At 47.0% G+C, this 19277-nt stretch overlaps 1 protein-coding gene across 2 annotated transcripts in view; it reads left to right on the top strand.

Annotated features, from left to right (window-relative positions):
* LOC146020869 (voltage-gated delayed rectifier potassium channel KCNH8-like) overlaps positions 1 to 19277 on the top strand; it is a 314377-nt gene that overhangs the window by 127437 nt on the left and 167663 nt on the right. For both annotated transcript variants that reach the window (XM_083154407.1, XM_083154408.1), the window contains exon 2: positions 10850 to 11083. In XM_083154407.1, the coding sequence (XP_083010533.1) occupies positions 10850 to 11083 (234 nt within the window). The remainder of the gene's footprint in view (positions 1 to 10849; positions 11084 to 19277) is intronic.

The following is a 19277-nucleotide window of genomic DNA, read 5'->3' as shown; positions in this document are numbered from 1 at the left end:
AGCCCAGGGCCTGGGACAGCTATACCCAGGGCACCCCCCTGTCGGCATCCCTGCAGTAGTGCCCCCTTCCCCTCAATACAGTAATTATAATATTTCTGTCTACGTGCTCATTGGGGTTACGTGCTATTTGCAAAGGGGTTTCTTGCTTGTTGCCAGGGGTTACATGCTTTCTCAGAATCCGCACTTCTGGGGGGCGCTGGGTGCACTGCCTTCCCCTGACAGGTGCACGGTGCACCTGTCTCCTAGGAGGTGCACACTCCCCCCCCCCCCCCCCAGGGTTTAGAGCTCCAGGCTGCAGCCTGATCAGCCTATTGGTTATCAGGCCCCCAATGCGCATATTTAAAGGCTGTAATTGTGTCATTGTGTATTTGGTTTGGACGCACGTTGTAAACCACACAATTTTGTTATGATTTATCATACTTGACTAGTATCCCAAAAGTTGTGGGATCTGTCTGGTAGTACCTTGTACACCCAACAAGAGTAGGTGGCTCTCCCGCATCCCGGAGAAGCGGACAGGATGGGGAGATAATAGATACGGGAATCGCACAAATCAAAGAACCACAAATCGCGTCACTGTCCGGAGGTGAAGGCAGGACTTAATTACATGACTCGACTAAAGGGGTGTACACACGGAGCAAATTTGGGCTATTTTCTAAGCAATCTGACTAGATTGCTTAGAAAGTAAGCACAGATCTCTCCGTGTGTATGCTCCGAGAGATTAAATATCTCTTGCTAACTAAGTCAGTGCATGCAGTCAAAATCTAGTCAGATTGCTTAGCAAATAACTGCAAATCTCTCTGTGTGTACAGAATGAGAGATACTGATCGCAATCTCTCATTCTGAACAACTACCCGGCCTTTTTTTGCTTAAGCAAAATTGCTTAGCACAAATCTCTGTGTGTGTATGTGCTCTCTATGGGAGATCTTGACACCAGCAAAATTCCTTAGCAAAATTGCTTAGCACAGATCTCTACGTGTGTATGCCCCTTTAGAATTGGCACCGTCTGCCCATGAGGGGAAGAGGGGACAAAACCGATCCCATGCTATGATGCCCCTTCCCACACACACATTCATGAAACACTGCAAGAAATTCAATTTGGATACAATTCCTCTTCATTAACCCATTCATGCACTTCACTTGAGAGCTCTTATATATGTCGATACAACACCCTTTAGTAAATAAAACATTTAAAAAATACTGCCATACCCTGGATACAAACCCATAACCTGTTGCACTCCAGTCAAATACCCTACTCTTTGTGCTATTTGATCATGCCTAATAACTGTAAAAGTAATTCAAACACATCAATGACAAGTGCTGCCCACAGCGCCCATTGTGCTCTGCACAACCCAAATTACAGCCCTTTTATAATACGTTATAAATACAGTATGTGCTCTAAATATGCGCATCCCATCCTATCACACTTATATCACACTCATATCACACAGATGTATAAAATAGAGAATTAGTTCAAATTTGCATAAATTAGTCACAGGTGAGTGATCCTGGCATTGATCGGGCACCCAACTTCTGGTATAACGATGGGGGGACCTCGGGTCTAGACAGAAACGCATAGATCTAGTGAGAAGATTTGTTGGGCTGGATGTTGTGGAGATGTTGTTTTGTGGTCATGGTGACATCTGCTACCGGCATCCTCCCGTATCATCTTATTAGGAATCCGAGATGAGCTATTCTATGCTTCATGTCTATTCCGCAGCAGGTCACCGCGTCCCATCCGAGCAAGGACATCGCTACGCTGGAAATACTTGACCAATGTCAGCTCAGTGGAGATCTTCTTTTTTTTAAGTTTTCTTTAAAGATTTGTATCTGGCTTACTGGGAATCCGACAGTACATCTATTAAACCATCTCCACAAACCCATATCTCCCGAGGTACAATAACTATATCCGCTCTAGTGTCTGCCGCAATGCTGACATTTATAGGGGAGATTTATCAAGTCCTGAAGAGCGATGAAGGGGATAAGTTGCCTATAGCAACCAAAGCAGCTTGTCATTTATTTAGCAGTGTTGAAACGACTGTCAGCAGCTGATTGGTTGGACAGCTACTTCACATTGGGCCTGATTCGGCATGGTTTGCTAAGCAGCATGCATTCACTGCCTAGCGTAACCCATAAATGCCGCCTGGCCGAACCCCTCCCCCCCGCGCCGCCGAATCCTTTCGGTACCATGGGAGCCGACCATCGAATGATTTTTCTCCCCTTCGGAAATAAGTCTAAACTGACTTTTATTCCAGTCGGAGTCCACCGAAGAGGAGTCGGGTGCCAGCCGCCCGCCTCCAGCAGGAATTTGCCTTCTCTGGGCGGCTGCAACAACATTGATATATCACACTATCACAGTGGAGCTGACTGGGGGAGAGACTGTGTCCTAGGATGAAGTATCAGATCATCTCTGTCACTAAACTCCCTCCCGTCCTCTTCGCTCCGCCGCCGACCGCCGCCTGACCTCTCACCTAATCACCTCCTTCCACTCCCGTGTCCAAGACTTCTCTTGCGCTGCCCCCCTGCACTGGAACAACCTCTCGCCACCCATCAGGCTTTCTGATTCCCTTACCTAGTTCAAGCACTCCCTCAAAACCCACTTCTTCTGACTGGCCTATCCCTCCTCCTCCGCCAGTGGCGTAACTATAGCACCGCAGCCCCCGCGGTCGCGTGCTGTGCACGTGGGGGCGCCGGGGGCTGCGGTGCTATAGTAATGCCCCCGCCCCCATCCCTCGCAGGCTTACCTGTCTGCGCATCCCGGCTCCCATCCTGGCTTCAATCAATTCTATGGAGACGGACCACGATAAAATGGGCGCCCCATAAAGTAGACAGTTCTCTGAAACTGTCTGCGGTATGGGGGCGCCCATTTTATCATGGTCCGTCTGCATAGAATTATTAATTGAAGCCAGGAGGGGAGCAGGGACGCGCAGACAGGTAAGCTTGCGGCGATGGGGGGGGGGGCACCGGCGGCCGGGGTGGGGAGGCCGGCGGGGAGGGGTGGGGAGGCGCCCCCCCATTAACGGCGGGGGGGCGCCCCAAACCAAGCTACGCCACTGTCCTCTGCCTAACCTCTTTTGCTCCTCCCATCCTGCCTACCCTACCGCTTCATCCGTTCCTACTTATCCTATTGTTTTTCGTTCGTCCACCCACCTCCTTTTAGTCTGTTAACTCTTATGAGTAGGGCCCTCCTTCCTCACGTACTCACCCCACCTCTTTACCGCACCTGTGCTCCTGTCCTGTTCTTCCCTTCCTCTACTTCATCTTCGTCTCCTCGACAATTTCCACACCTACTTCAGAACGGGATGCGGTCATTTGGTCTACTGCATTATGGTCGACAGTCATTAGGTCGAATCCATTAGGTCGACATGCTAAAAGGTCGACATGACTCTAGGTCGACATGGGAAAAGGTCGACATGATTCTAGGTCGAAAGGTCATTAGTTCGACAGGTCATTAGTTCGACAAGGTCATTAGTTCGACATTGTCTATGTCGACATTCACACGGTCGACATGGAGTTTTTCACTGTTTTTTGAGCCAACATGTGCCGACAGGCGGTATTTCATGCCCTACCATCCACTAGGGCGTGGTGGGAGAATAAAATAGTGTGCCGAGCGTAGCGAGGCACCGTGCCCGATGCATAGCGAGCGCAGCGAGCGATGCGAGGGGATGCAGTGCACTTTAAACTGTGTCCATGTCGACTGTGTTGACATTCAGGTAAAAAAACAGTGAAAAACCCCATGTCGACCTTGTGAATGTCGACATAGACAATGTCGAACTAATGACCTTGTCGAACTAATGACCTGTCGAACTAATGACCTTTCGACCTAGAATCATGTTGACCTTTTCCCATGTCGACCTAGAATCATGTCGACCTTTTAGCATGTCGACCTAATGGATTCTACCTAATGACTTTCGACCATAATGCAATAGACCAAATGATCCCAACCCCTTCAGAACTGATGCTGATTTTAGTTCTACCAGCTATACCCCTATTTATGCTGTATTTTATCACCACACCCTGTACGTTACCTTGTCATTTGTTTTTTGTTTGCTATGTACGGCGCTGCGGACACTTTGTGGCGCCTTATAAATAAACATACTACTACTCCTACCATCATCGGCCAGCTGCATGGCCCATGGGGCCGGGTTCGCTGCCTACTAAGAGGCCAGGAAATCTACCAAGGGGCTACCGATAGGCCAGGAAATCTCCATACTTGGATGGCTGGCCTTGTCCCTCCCTTGTAACAGTGGTGACAAACCTCCGTTTTAAGAAACGGGGGCTGTCGCTGCCACCTCCCACCCCCAAAATGGCAGCAGACTGTCAATCACGACAGTCCGATGTTGTCCTGGATCTGTTGTAACAGAACTCATTTACACAAGTGTGTACTTACAGTAGCTGCGGACGCACAATGGGTACTTACCTGCAGACCCACAAACTCTGTCCACATCTTAATGACCCCCCAATTTATTTATTTTTCAAACTTTTTTATTGAGACATTCTGTGCACTTTACATAACATATGCGATGTATTAGTTGTCACATTCTTAACAATCAAAAGATAAGAATAAAGAAGAAGTTCAATCAATAATGGCATTTGTTTGTGTACATTCATTTGGGTCTTGTTACAGTCTTCGAGGCATCAATTAAAACATTGTTTCACATTGCAAGTAATCATTGAATAAGGACTGGTGGGTCCTGTGCAGCCATTCGGCTGAGGTACCATGTTGTAGAGTGTAGGCTATTATGTAACATCTTTCTGGTGTTCAGTGGGAGAGTTGTTATATAAGAGTACCACAACACGAAGAATTTGCCCACTTTTTTATCTCTGTCTACCATAGCCTCCCCCCAATCCATCCTGAACAGGAAATATAGCTTAGACCGAAATAGGGGGAATTGTGGAGGTGTGGGGTCAATCCAACCCTGAAGAATAGTCTTCCTACCCGCTGCACTCAAAGCCAACAGCAGTTTTTTGCATTCTTTTGTCATACGGGTGTTTGGGTCGAATATACCCAGTATCGCCCATTCTGGAGTAAAGGGGACATGAGTAACGAGATTTGCTTCTGCGTATCGTTTTATTAGCAGCCAGAAGTAACGAATGATGGGGCATGCCCACAGACAATGGTATGTATCCGCGTTGTCAGAGCGGCATTTTGGACATGTATGGGTGTCTGATGTTCCCATGTGGAAGCGTCTTACAGGGGATAGGTAAGAGTTATGATAAATGTTTATGAATAGCTCAATGTACATGTTGGCTTTCAGGGTTTGTCGGGAATATAGAAGGCCTTTCTGCAGTTGTGGAATCGAGAGTGTAGGGAAGTGGTCAAGCCATGTGGCCATGCCACCCTTGATCTTGGAGTAGTCCAAGATTTGTCTCAGAAAGGTATAGTGGATAGAAATAGCTTTTGAGGTCGGAACCTGATAAGTTAGCATGGTATCCAGGGTGTTATTCCAGTCCTTATCAGAGAAATGCCCTATCACATGCTTCACATAAAAATTGGTTTGCATAAAGGCTAAGGGGTATGGGCTAACCATGGGATATTTAGCTGTCAGTTCTGAGAAACGTAGCACTCGTTTTTCCTCCTTTACTACCAGGGAGTCAACCGATTTTATCCCCAGTGTTGCCCATGCGGTGTATGGATGAGCAGCCATGCCGTCCAGGAATGCTGGGTTTTTGAATAGGGGCAGGAATAGGGAGTGGTGTTGATTGAGGCCTGTTTTGTGTCTTAATATGTGCCATATTTTTTTAGTTGACCACAGCAGGGGATTGGTTTTTATTTGGTCAGTCAGTTCTTGGTCATGTTGGTGTAGGAAACCCACAAGACCTGTATCACCCAAGAATCCCTGACCTCCCTATTTTATTATGATGACATTTAACAATTTGGGAATGTAAAGAGGAAAAAGGTAGTTTGGAAGATATCCGGTGTGTTCGGAATTAATAACAGGGCTTTATGCTTTGTATACAGGAGCTACTGTATACTAATAGCTTTGCCAGCGGAACCCAGAGCGCCTTCTGTATTGCCTATTTCCCAGCGACATGCATTATTTCTTTTGATTAAATTCAAAATAACAAATACTGCAGCAATTTGTGGATACATTTCATACAAAGAGTTCTATTGTAATAACTGTGTTACGGTACTTCTGGTGCATCTCAGATAGCATTAATATTGGAGTGTTTCTAACTCTCTCACCGCTACTAAAACAGCAAAAAGCTTTTAATTCTGTTATGTGACTGCTGCTTGATTCTGATCCCTGAAAGGTCACCCTGTCTGGATGTACCGTGACTACATATCTACAGAGCAGTTGTAATGTTCATAAAACTTTAATCCAGCCTTGATTATGTTGCACAGCCTGATCGCTGATATAGGGGGAGATGTATTAAAACATGGATTGAGTATGCGCGAACCAGCTCTTAACTGCTATGTTGGCCATACACACGCAGATTTATCTTCAGATCTGGCTGGTTGGAACAAAAACATGGTTATGGATGAGAGCAAATGACAGTTGACCATTTGCTTGGAAATACTGGCAAACTGACAAACTGTCACTCATCCATAACCATGTTTTTGTTCCAACCAGCCAGATCTGAAGATAAATCTTACTAGTGTATGGGCACCTTAACTAGTGTATGGGCACGACAGGTTGTGTCTGAAAAATGACAGTTGGCACTTTGGGGGTAATTCAGGCTGGATTGCTTGGCCGCAAATTATGGCGGATGATTATCAACAGACTGCACATGGGGTTGGCACGTAGTATGCATGCCCGAAATCGTCCTGAGATAAAAGACTGCTACTTTTTAAAATTGCTGTCCGTTCGCAAGTTGATTGACAGGAAGTGAGCATCTGGGGGGTGGTAACCAGCCGTTACACGGGAGGGGCAAGAAAAAAACGTTGGGAGTGATTCTGAAGATTTGCACAGCGATCGCAATAATTCACAAGGCGAGATTCCCCTCTAGCGGGGCAGTGCCTACCTGATCGTTGGTCGCGGTGAATTGGCGTCCATGCGATCAGGATTGAATTACCCCCCTTTATCGATCTCCAATGCTTAATACATCTGTATGGTAGAATCCTGCCGACTACAGTACCTCTTGATAAGATCCGCTGTACTTCATTGCCTGATTCCTGAGTCTAATGAGGCCTACACACACACACAGCGATTGTGTCTACTTTGTAAGCGATCTGACTCATTTCACTAGATTATTTAGAAAATCGGCAGAAATCTCTGTGTGTGTAGCGACCAGAGAGATAGGGATGCGCAGGCCCAAGCGACGCTATCGCTGGACTATATAGTTCAAGCCTGCTTGAAAAATCAAGTCAGATCACCTGTGTTCTCACCTGAGAACACTGGTCCTACCAGATCGCTCAGCAAACATCGCTGGTGCATCGCTCAGATCGCTGTCAAATCGCTACGTGTGTAGGCCCCATTAAGCACCAGACCGCATAAACATTGTTGTACACGCACGCACAATTCAGTGTGGGATCTGAGGTGCTAGTACTACAGTGGTGGCTCATACCTTTTGGCAGGAGGGGGGCTGCTGCTGGCCACCATGCAGCCCCCCCCCCCCCTGCCACAGCCTCCACCCATCTTCAGTAGAACTCCCATCTTAGTAAATAATCCTCTAAACTTCTAACACATACTTGCCTATTTTTGAAAACTAGTTTCAGGGAGATTATAGTTGGTAGTAGAATTTTGTACGGTGCCCCATTGAGGGGGGCGTCATGCTCCTCCCAAAGGGCGTGTCTAGTTCAATATATGGAGAGATTGTGAAAAGAGATTTTGAACGTGGCACCTAGAAGCGTGGGTGTGTACTGCTACATCTGAGAGGAATATTTCATAATGACTTATATCCAAATGTAGATGAGCCCCAAAGCAGTTAGTAAGAGATACTATACTTGGTAAAGTGCTGGGAAATGGTGCTGATGATTCAATGTCAATGTATCTGTCTCTCATTCCTTTTTTCCCCAAAAAATGTAACAGTGTAATGTGGGCTAGGTGACATGAGGGAGATTGCTAGACTAATGAGGGAGAGAGGGAGATTGCTGCTATGTCAGGAAATCTCCTGCAGTATGCAGGAGAGAAGGTAACTATGATGTAACAGTGTAATGTGGGCTAGGTGACATGAGGGAGATTGCTAGACTAATGAGGGAGAGAGGGAGATTGCTGTAATATCAGGGAGTCTCCTGCAGAATGCAGGAGGGGAGGTAACTATGATGTAACAGTGTAATGTGGGCTAGGTGACATAAGAGAGATTGCTAGACTAATGAGGGAGAGAGGGAGATTGCTGTTATGTCAGGGAATCTCCTGCAGAATGTAGGAGGGGAGGTAACTATGATGTAACAGTGTAATGTTGACTAGGTGACATGAGGGAGATTACTAGACTAATGAGGGAGAGATGGAGATTGCTGCTATTTCAGGGAGTCTTCTGCAGAATGCAGGAGGGGAGGTAACTATGATGTAACAGTGTAATGTGGGCTAGGTGACATGAGGGAGATTGCTAGACTAATGAGGGAGAGAGGGAGATTGCTGTTATGTCAGGGAGTCTCCTGCAGAATGCAGGAGGGGAGGTAACTATGATGTAACAGTGTAATGTGGGCTAGGTGACATGAGGGAGATTGCTAGACTAATGAGGGAGAGAGGGAGATTGCTGTTATGTCAGGGAGTCTCCTGCAGAATGCAGGAGGGGAGGTAACTATGATGTAACATTGTAATGTGGGCTAGGTGACATGAGGGAGATTGCTAGACTAATGAGGGAGAGAGGGAGATTGCTGTTTTGTCAGGGAGTCTCCTGCAGAATGCAGGAGGGGAGGTAACTATTGTGTAACAGTGTAATGTGGGCTAGGTGACATGTGGGAGATTGCTAGACTAATGAGGGAGACAGGGAGATCGCTGCTATGTCAGGGAGTCTCCTGCAGAATGCAGGAGGGGAGGTAACTATGATGTAACAGTGTAATGTGGGCTAGGTGACATGAGGGAGATTGCTAGACTAATGAGGGAGAGAGGGAGATTGCTGCTATGTCAGGAAATCTCCTGCAGTATGCAGGAGAGAAGGTAACTATGATGTAACAGTGTAATGTGGGCTAGGTGACATGAGGGAGATTGCTAGACTAATGAGGGAGAGAGGGAGATTGCTGTAATATCAGGGAGTCTCCTGCAGAATGCAGGAGGGGAGGTAACTATGGTGTAACAGAGTAATGTGGGCTAGGTGACATAAGAGAGATTGCTAGACTAATGAGAGAGAGAGAGAGGGAGATTGCTGCTATGTCAGAGAGTCTCCTACAGAATGCAGGAGGGGAGGTAACTATGATGTAACAGTGTAATGTGGGCAAGGTGACATGAGGTAGATTGCTAGACTAATGAGGGAGAGAGGGAGATTGCTGTTATGTCAGGGAATCTCCTGCAGAATGTAGGAGGGGAGGTAACTATGATGTAACAGTGTAATGTTGACTAGGTGACATGAGGGAGATTACTAGACTAATGAGGGAGAGAGGGAGATTGCTGCTATTTCAGGGAGTCTTCTGCAGAATGCAGGAGGGGAGGTAACTATGATGTAACAGTGTAATGTGGGCTAGGTGACATGAGGGAGATTGCTAGACTAATGAGGGAGAGAGGGAGATTGCTGTTATGTCAGGGAGTCTCCTGCAGAATGCAGGAGGGGAGGTAACTATGATGTAACAGTGTAATGTGGGCTAGGTGACATGAGGGAGATTGCTAGACTAATGAGGGAGAGAGGGAGATTGCTGTTATGTCAGGGAGTCTCCTGCAGAATGCAGGAGGGGAGGTAACTATGATGTAACATTGTAATGTGGGCTAGGTGACATGAGGGAGATTGCTAGACTAATGAGGGAGAGAGGGAGATTGCTGTTTTGTCAGGGAGTCTCCTGCAGAATGCAGGAGGGGAGGTAACTATTGTGTAACAGTGTAATGTGGGCTAGGTGACATGTGGGAGATTGCTAGACTAATGAGGGAGACAGGGAGATCGCTGCTATGTCAGGGAGTCTCCTGCAGAATGCAGGAGGGGAGGTAACTATGATGTAACAGTGTAATGTGGGCTAGGTGACATGAGGGAGATTGCTAGACTGATGAGGGAGAGAGGGAGATTGCTGCTATGTCAGGGAGTCTCCTGCAGAATGCAGGAGGGGAGGTAACTATGATATAACAGTGTAATGTGGGCTAAGTGACATGAGGGAGATTGCTAGACTAATGAGGGAGAGAGGGAGATTGCTGCTATGTCAGGGAGTCTCCTGCATAATGCAGGAGGGGAGGTAACTATGATATAACATTGTAATGTGGGCTAGGTGACATGAGGGAGATTGCTAGACTGATGAGGGAGAGAGGGAGATTGCTGCTATGTCAGGGAGTCTCCTGCAGAATGCAGGAGGGGAGGTAACTATGATATAACAGTGTAATGTGGGCTAGGTGACATGAGGGAGATTGCTAGACTAATGAGGGAGAGAGGGAGATTGCTGCTATGTCAAGGAGTCTCCTGCAGAATGCAGGAGGGGGGTAACTATGATCTAACAGGATATGTTGTTATATCTTGGTGTACTTACTGTTTAGAGGGAAATATATGATTATTATATTTGCTTATTATTCTTGCCCAATGACTACAAAGCTGAATGAGATTGTATAAGAGACTGAGGGGTAGATTTATTAAGCTCAGTGAAGTGATAAACTGTCTGGTCCTTATCACCGACCAATCAGCTCCTACCTCTCATTTTTCAAACCAAACCTGTAACTTCACAGGTAGGAGCTGATTGGCCGGTGATAAAAACCAGACAGTTTCTCTCTTCACCGAGCTTAATAAATCTGCCCCTGATACACTTTCCTTCACTGATACAGATCTTCTCTCGTTCCAGACAGCAACTTCGTGTTGGGTAACGCACAGGTCCTGAACTTGTTCCCCATAGTCTACTGCTCGGATGGGTTCTGTGACCTGACTGGCTTTGCCCGGGCAGAGGTGATGCAGAAGAGCTGCGCCTGTAAGTTCCTGTACGGCGAGGAGACCAGCGAGCAGCTCAAGCTGCAGATTCAGACGGCTCTGGACGAGAAGAGGGAATTTAAGACGGAGATTATTCTGTACAGAAAGAGTGGTGAGTAATGATACAGTCACTACATAATATCCTGACGCTCCTGATGGCCTCCCACTGCCAGACATCATAGCCATCGCTGGGCAATGGTGGCTATTTGTAGGTTTGCCATAATACTCCTTTAATCCAGGACACATACAGGTTCTGTGGCTCGCCATGCCTGCATTTAACGTCAGCCATGGAACATGCGTAAATGATAGGTGTCCCAGATTAAAGGCTACAGATATGCTAGGAGTGCATGTTGTTTCCATTCAAAGTTACAGCATTTATCAATACACACTACACTATCGAAATGTCCTGAATGATATTTATATAAGCAGTAACTTCTATACCCCTTTCACATCGCAAATGCCCGGTCCCGCCTGTGATTTGGACACGGGTCCGTCCTGGGAGCGACCTGACATTTGCGCTGTTTGCTGCTCCATGATCATCCGGGGGGCGGGGCGGAGCGGTGGCACGTCAGGTGGGGAGGTGGAGGAGGTAGCACTGAGCTGACTCTGCTTCCTCCTTCATAGTAGTAAACGGGACTTGGGTCACTCAAACTGGATGAACCCGTTCACACTGCCCAGCAACCCAGGTTTGACCCGGGAATAACACTGCTTTTATCCTAGGTCGGATTGCTGGGTTGCTGTCCTCAGGTTATTGGACTTGGCCCTTTCCCACCGCACGCCAACTTGGGTTGACCTGGCAACAACACGGGATGGACCTGGGTTTTTCGTGCAGTGTAAAAGGGGTATTAGTAGGGTTTTTGCTAAATTTGCTGTCGCCCATTGTCATTTCTTTAGTGTTTATTAGGTAAACTTGCGTTCCTCCCGCTGTAATATAATATACTGTAGATATTAGTATTACGGAGAAACGCAATAGTTTCAGTTTGAGTGGTTCCGGATGATAGATCTGCAGTGTCTAGATAGACTGTCAATAGGTCTACCCCAAAAGGCCGACATACAATAGGTTGACTGGGTCAAAAGGTCGACTTGAAACGAGTCGACGCATGAAAAGGGCGACATGAGTTGGATTATTCTTACTTCACCATCCATGTCCGCAAAGAGGGAGAATATAACAGTGCTCGCGAGCCAGGCAAGGGTACGTGTTACACTAATTGAGGGGTCCATGTCGACAGTTGTTGACACTGACACATAAAAGTGGGAGAAACTTATGTCGACCTTTTCATGTTTCTACCTTTTTCGTCTTGACATTTCGGCCCTGTCTACTGTCCCAATTTCGACCTTTTCAATGTTGACATTTTGACCCTGTCAACATTTTGAACATGTCGACTGTTCCCATGTTGATATTTTGATCCTGTCGACCTAGTGCATGTCGTCCTTTTGGGGTACATCTATTCACTGTCTAACAATCCCCACCTTGAGTTGTTTATTATAAGTGACATAACCTTATTGCATCCCGATAACAGGCTGAGGTTGGACCTCTACCACCTACGCTGGCGCTGCGCTCTTCATGGTACTAAGGTGGGGGTTCTATTGAAGATGGATCTATCTATCTAAGGGGGTTAAATAACTAAGTAGTAAAATCTGGTTGCTAAGGGCAATATCCCATCTTCGATAGCACCCCCTTCTTAGTAAATGTCCCCCTTTTTGTGCAATCTCCGAGTGTGTTGCAGAACATTGGGCTCAGTTGTGCACTTTTACCGTTTACAAACGATGTGTACATTTTTTGTATCTTTGCATTTGTGACTGACAGCCAGATGCACTAAGCTTCACAAAGTGATAACATGGAGAGTGATAAACAGATAGCCAATCAGCTCCTACCTGCCATGTCACAGACTGGGTTTGAAAAATAACAAGTAGGATCTGATTGGCTGGTTGTTTATCACTCTCCATTTTATCATTTTGTGAAGCTTAGTGCATCTGGCCCTAAGATCGATATGAGCGCATGCCGATTGTGTCTCTGCAAAGCTCTTTATGCAGCCCATACACTCAGGGCTGGCGCCACCACTAGGTAGCTTTAGGCATTTGCCTAGGTCGCCGGCCACTGGAGGGCGGAAGATGGAGCAGGTGCCCCCCATCCCCCCCACCAGGTGTCCACCACTGCATCGCCCATCAACCCCCTGCCCCCCCGTGGAGTGGCAGCAGCAGGCTGGGTCCTGTGGAAAGGAGGTGAGCATCGCATCGCCCAGCACCCCCCCCCCACCCACGCGAGCCGCGCCGCAACACTCCCGGGACACACCCCCCCCCTGAGCTGTGCCGCATCACTCCCGGCACCCCCCTTCCCCCCCGAGTTGCGCCACAACACTCCCAGTGGCACTCCCTGCCCGAGCCGCGTACTATAGGGTACTATCATGCAGTTTTGATGAATCGCAGTGACAAATCTGATATTATGAGCTGCACAGAATATTTATTGCAGATGCGATCGCAATGTGGTTTTTTACACAAATGTGATTTATTGCAATACTATGTGCGATCTGCAGTTTATCTAGCCCCAGATAGCTCAGCCCTCATTACATTGCACGATTTCAGGTCACACCATGGGCATGCGATTTATCACATGATTGTATGCGCATCAAATGCAAAAATAAGAGATGTAATTTATTGCAAAGGGAGCATCATGGGAAATCGCAGCGCAATATTGCATCGCAAACCATCGCACAAGTGTATGGGCACCATTAGCTAGATCTCACTGGGGGGGGGGGGCTATAAGACATGTGAGGCAGCTGCGGTCCAAAAAGTAATTACTCCTGGCCGCATGTCGCAGCAATACTTAATTGTGTTTTAGGAGATATTTAGTACATATTTCCTACCTGGGATAGTATCTCTGACAGGAGCCTGCCTTGGGGAAGACACTGGCAGTATATCACAATCCTGCTTCTCCTGACAATGGGCCTGATTCAGATTTCGCTATCGATGCTGCAAACATGGAAGCAGCAGTAATATGGTAAAGCAGCAGTAGGGGGCATCACACCTCCCGCTACATTACTGATCTGAGCTGCATCCAATGACGCAGTATCGGAATATCTGTGACACCATGGGTGGGCTGCATGACACCTGGGGCCAAGTGAGCCAGCTGCCATACCAAACGGCCACAGAATCTCCTTCCTCGTACTGAGATAATGGCCCGACAACGGCAGTCACATACTGTACCTCTGTTTCAAGATACAAGACACCGTCTCTTCCACCCCCAAATGGCATCAGACTGTCAATCGCCTTCCGTCCGCTGACACAGACCCATACCGCAACACACATCGGCTAACAACATCTGACACTGTAGTTAAGCTTTTCGGAACTAATTAAATTGGGCCAGACCGTGGTCCCCGTTGAGGATAATGGAGACTGCGTTCTGCGTTACGTATCTCTAACGTCTCCTGCTTTCAGGCTGTATTAAATCTCCATGATTGGGAAATCCCGCTGTTTGTACATGACTTACCATTGTTAAATAAACCCCCTGGTGATTTACCTTAATCCATTTACTCCATTAGAACTGATCCTTGTACATGTGTTATCGACAGCACTATTAATGAGGACACTATTGTCTGTCACTGTAAGAAAGGATGAGCCAGTAAGGCAGAGACGACAACTGGAGCTCGATCTTCAACATATTGTTCCTGTACGTGTAACGGATGTAACGTAGCACGCTGCATCACTATGTGCGAGTTACCGTCCAGGTGACAGATGTAACGTAGCACGCTGCATCACTATGTGTGAGTTACTAACTAGGTAACAGATGTAACGTAGCAAGCTGCATCAATATGAAGCGAGTTACTGACTAGATAACGGATGTAACGTAGCGAGCTGCATCAATATGTGCGAGTTACCGTCCAGGTGACAGATGTAACGTAGCACGCTGCATCACTATGTGCGAGTTACCGCCCAGGTGACAGATGTAACGTAGCATGCTGCATCACTATGTGCCAGTTACTGACCAGGTGACAGATGTAACGTAGCACGGTGCATCAATATGTGCGAGTTACTGACCAGATGACAGATGTAACGTAGCACACTGTAGTAGTAGTAGTAGTAGTACTTTGTTTATTTATAAGGCGCCACAAAGTGTCTGCAGCGCCGTACATAGCAAACAAAAAACCTGAATTCATGACCAGGTGACAGATGTATTGTAGCATGCTGCATCAAAACGTGCTATTTACTGACCAGGTAACAGATGTAACGTAGCACGCTGCATCAATATGTGCGAGTTACTGACCAGGTAACAGATGTAACGTAGCACGCTGCATCAATATGTGCAAATTACTGACCAGGTGACAGATGTAACGTAGCAAGCTACATCAATACGTGCGATTTACTGACCAGGTAACAGATGTAACGTAGCACGCTGCATCAATATGTGCAAGTTACTCACCAGGCAGCTTACGGTTCATGCTGGGTATGTGCCAGTTACTGACCAGGCAGCTTACAGTCCATGCTGGGTATGTGCCAGTTACTAACCAGGCAGTTTACGGTCCATGCTGGGTATGTGCCAGTTACTCAATATAGACAAATATCTGGGTATGACCTTTTGCGCTGTACCTTCGCTGAGGGATATATAGGAAAATGAGGGTCACCTTCCCTCACCAGACAAAAGACAATAGTGAAAAAAAGAGTTTACCAATTTATCCCCTTAGCGCTGGTATCAATAGGATCCTTTTTCTCTCAAATGGTATACCCAAAACAAAGAGAAAAGGAATACAATAGTGCATTACAGTTATACACAATTTAGGAATAAAAATCCACAGGATGTATTTTTAGGATTTGACTCGTACCCTTTCTTTATGTCTACTATGGTGTAGACAGTAGCGTTTTATAAGGGGGCGGTCACGTCACCGGGGCATCAAGCTTGACTCTTGACCCATGAGGATAAGAAAAAAACTGGATGGTGCAATACAGTTTTATTCAAAAGAAAATTTACAGATAAAAACAGCAGGAGGGACTCTCACCAGTTTGTGTGGTCCACACACGAAGATGCAGACAATAAGATGTTATTACAAATATGGAGGGTCCCAGGCGTCCCCGATAGTCTCCCAGGTTCCAGTCCCACCAAGCTGTGCTCTCCAATAGCCAACGCGTTTCGAAACACACTGTTTCTTTTTCAAGGCAAAAAAAAAAGAAACAGTGTGTTTCGAAACGCGTTGGCTATTGGAGAGCACAGCTTGGTGGGACTGGAACCTGGGAGACTATCGGGGACGCCTGGGACCCTCCATATTTGTAATAACATCTTATTGTCTGCATCTTCGTGTGTGGACCACACAAACTGGTGAGAGTCCCTCCTGCTGTTTTTATCTGTAAATTTTCTTTTGAATAAAACTGTATTGCACCATCCAGTTTTTTTCTTATCCTCATGGGTCAAGAGTCAAGCTTGATGCCCCGGTGACGTGACCGCCCCCTTATAAAACGCTACTGTCTACACCATAGTAGACATAAAGAAAGGGTACGAGTCAAATCCTAAAAATACATCCTGTGGATTTTTATTCCTAAATTGTGTATAACTGTAATGCACTATTGTATTCCTTTTCTCTTTGTTTTGGGTATACCATTTGAGAGAAAAAGGATCCTATTGATACCAGCGCTAAGGGGATAAATTGGTAAACTCTTTTTTTCACTATGTGCCAGTTACTAATCGGGCAGCGTACGATTCATGCTGGGTATGTGCCAGTTACTGACCGGGCAGCTTACGGTTCATGCTGGGCATGTGCCAGTTACTGATCGGGCAGCGTACGGTTCATTCTGGGTATGTACCAGTTACTGACCGGGCAGCGTACGGATCATGCTGGGTATGTGCCAGTTACCGACCGGGCAGCTTACGGTTCATGCTGGGTATGCGCCAGTTACTGACAGGGCAGCTTACGGTCCATGCTGGGTATGTGCCAGTTACTGACCAGGCAGCTTACGGTCCATGCTGAGTATGTGCCAGTTACTGACCGGGCCGCTTATGGTCAATGCTGGGTATGTGCCAGTTACTGACCGGGCAGCTTACGGTCCATGCTGGGTATGTGCCAGTTACTGATCGGGCCGCTTATGGTCAATGCTGGGTATGTGCCAGTTACTCACCGGGCAGCTTACGGCCCATGCTGGGTATGTGCCAGTTACTGACGAGGCAGCTAACGGTCCATGCTGGGTATGTGCCAGTTACTGACCAGGCCGCTTACGGTTCATGCTGGGTATGTGCCAGTAACTGACCAGGCAGCTTATGGTCCATGCTGGGTATGTGCCAGTTACTGACCAGGCCGCTTACGGTCCATGCTGGGTATGTGCCAGTTACTGACCGGGCCGCTTACGGTCCATGCTGGGTATGTGCCAGTTACTGACCGGGCCGCTTACGGTCCATGCTGGGTATGTGCCAGTTACTGACCGGGCCGCTTACGGTCCATGCTGGGTATGTGCCAGTTACTGACCAGGCCGCTTACGGTCCATGCTGGGTATGTGCCAGTAACTGACCAGGCCACTTACGGTCCATGCTGGGTATGTGCCAGTTACTGACCGGGCCGCTTACGGTCCATGCTGGGTATGTGCCAGTTACTGACCGGGCTGCTTACGGTCCATGCTGGGTATGTGCCAGTTACTGACCGGGCCGCTTACGGTCCATGCTGGGTATGTGCCAGTTACTGACCAGGCCGCTTACGGTCCATGCTGGGTATGTGCCAGTTACTGACCAGGCCGCTTACAGTCCATGCTGGGTATGTGCATTGCATCCAATTCCTCCACCAATAACTGCAGCTCGGTGAATCCTCGCCTTAGTGGATTTGGGCTTGGACTTGTGTTCATATTATTCATAATCGGTAACCTTTATGCATACACTTTAAACAACTTATCTAAAACTTTAACCATAAACTTAACACTAAAATAACGAGAAGGAAACAAGTGCTGGTGTTTCAAATAGAATGTAAAATTTATTAATTGACAGCTAAATCTGACTATAAATGGTGGCTGCCCTAAAGAACGGTCATAGAAAAGAAGGGGAAAGATTAACACACACCATTCAGACATCGTTAGTGTTCAACTCTCCTATCGCAACCCACCTGTCCTGATGGTGCATCCCATCTCCTGTCCAGGGGCATGTGCTAAGGACATATCGATGTCGGGAGAGCGCACCCCACTATCTACATACGATTTACATATAAACAAGAACCGTTCTTTACCGCCGCCAAGAACAGGGATGGGCGGGTGGGGAAATTTGTTCCAAAGACGAAGATGTACGGTAATATGTTTCAGGCTCAAATAACCTTGTTGAATAGCCAACAAGAAAAAAAATTCACGGAAAAAATCATATGACAGCTAGATGCCGAAAACTATATGGGGCTCGCGACTCCCCAGTCTATGTCCCAGCTACAGCTATATGAGCGGTCTGCTCCATGGTCAGGATTAGCACATTTACTGTGTTCGATGTTCTGTTTGATGCTACGTATTCCGCATCGCTTGCCGTGTACAGTTTCTATCTGTAACTACCAATGACTCCGAGCCTTTTGTCTTAGAGATCCCATTGTTTGTGTTCTCGTGTCCTCCTCGTGTAATCGTGTAAATTGACATGATCCTGTAGCGTGATCACATCAGCTTACAAAGACTGGTTCATATTTTATGTGCTTTACAGGAAGCTAGGACACCTATCAATAATTAATCAATAATCAATCAATGAAGCCATGGAGACTTTCTTTAGGTGCCGGCTCCTAGGGGTCACCACATTTACATTTATAATGAGGTGGCAGTGGCGGATTCAGGGGGGGGGGGCACCCGGGCACGTGCCCCCCCTGTCATTTATTTTGTAGCTGAGGACCAGGGCTTTCCAACGAGCCCAGCCCCGTGTCTCTAGCCTCCCGGGAACCGGAGATATCTCCTGGCAAACCTGTAACATTTTTTCCCCATAGGATAATATGGGACCCGTCAATTCCGACCCCCACCCGGTTCCGACGGCTGTCAGTTCCCGCCCTGGCATCACAGAAGCTTGTGGTTGATAACATTGAATTCCAAATCGCTGGGCCTTCAATATGATACCAGGCTGGTCCAAATCGGCCAATCGGTTCCAGAGATATTGCGTGTAAACCAATTTTTTTATTTTTGAAATGTAATTTCATGGCTGTTCATGATTTTGAGGGCAGATTACTCTGGAACCAAACGTTCCAGTTTCACTGGACCAAAATCATTCAAAGCCCACTCAAAAGTTCTTCAATATAATACTTGTCTCATGTAAATGGGAAAATGCAGGGACTAGGCTGGTGTAAAAGGGGCCAACCTGGGAATGCATTTTCTGGTGTGAAAGG

This window comes from Crinia signifera, chromosome 7 (assembly GCF_055691185.1).
Source record: "Crinia signifera chromosome 7, ASM5569118v1, whole genome shotgun sequence".
Taxonomy (NCBI): Eukaryota; Metazoa; Chordata; class Amphibia; order Anura; family Myobatrachidae; genus Crinia; species Crinia signifera.
This window is presented reverse-complemented; position numbering and strand designations above follow the sequence as displayed.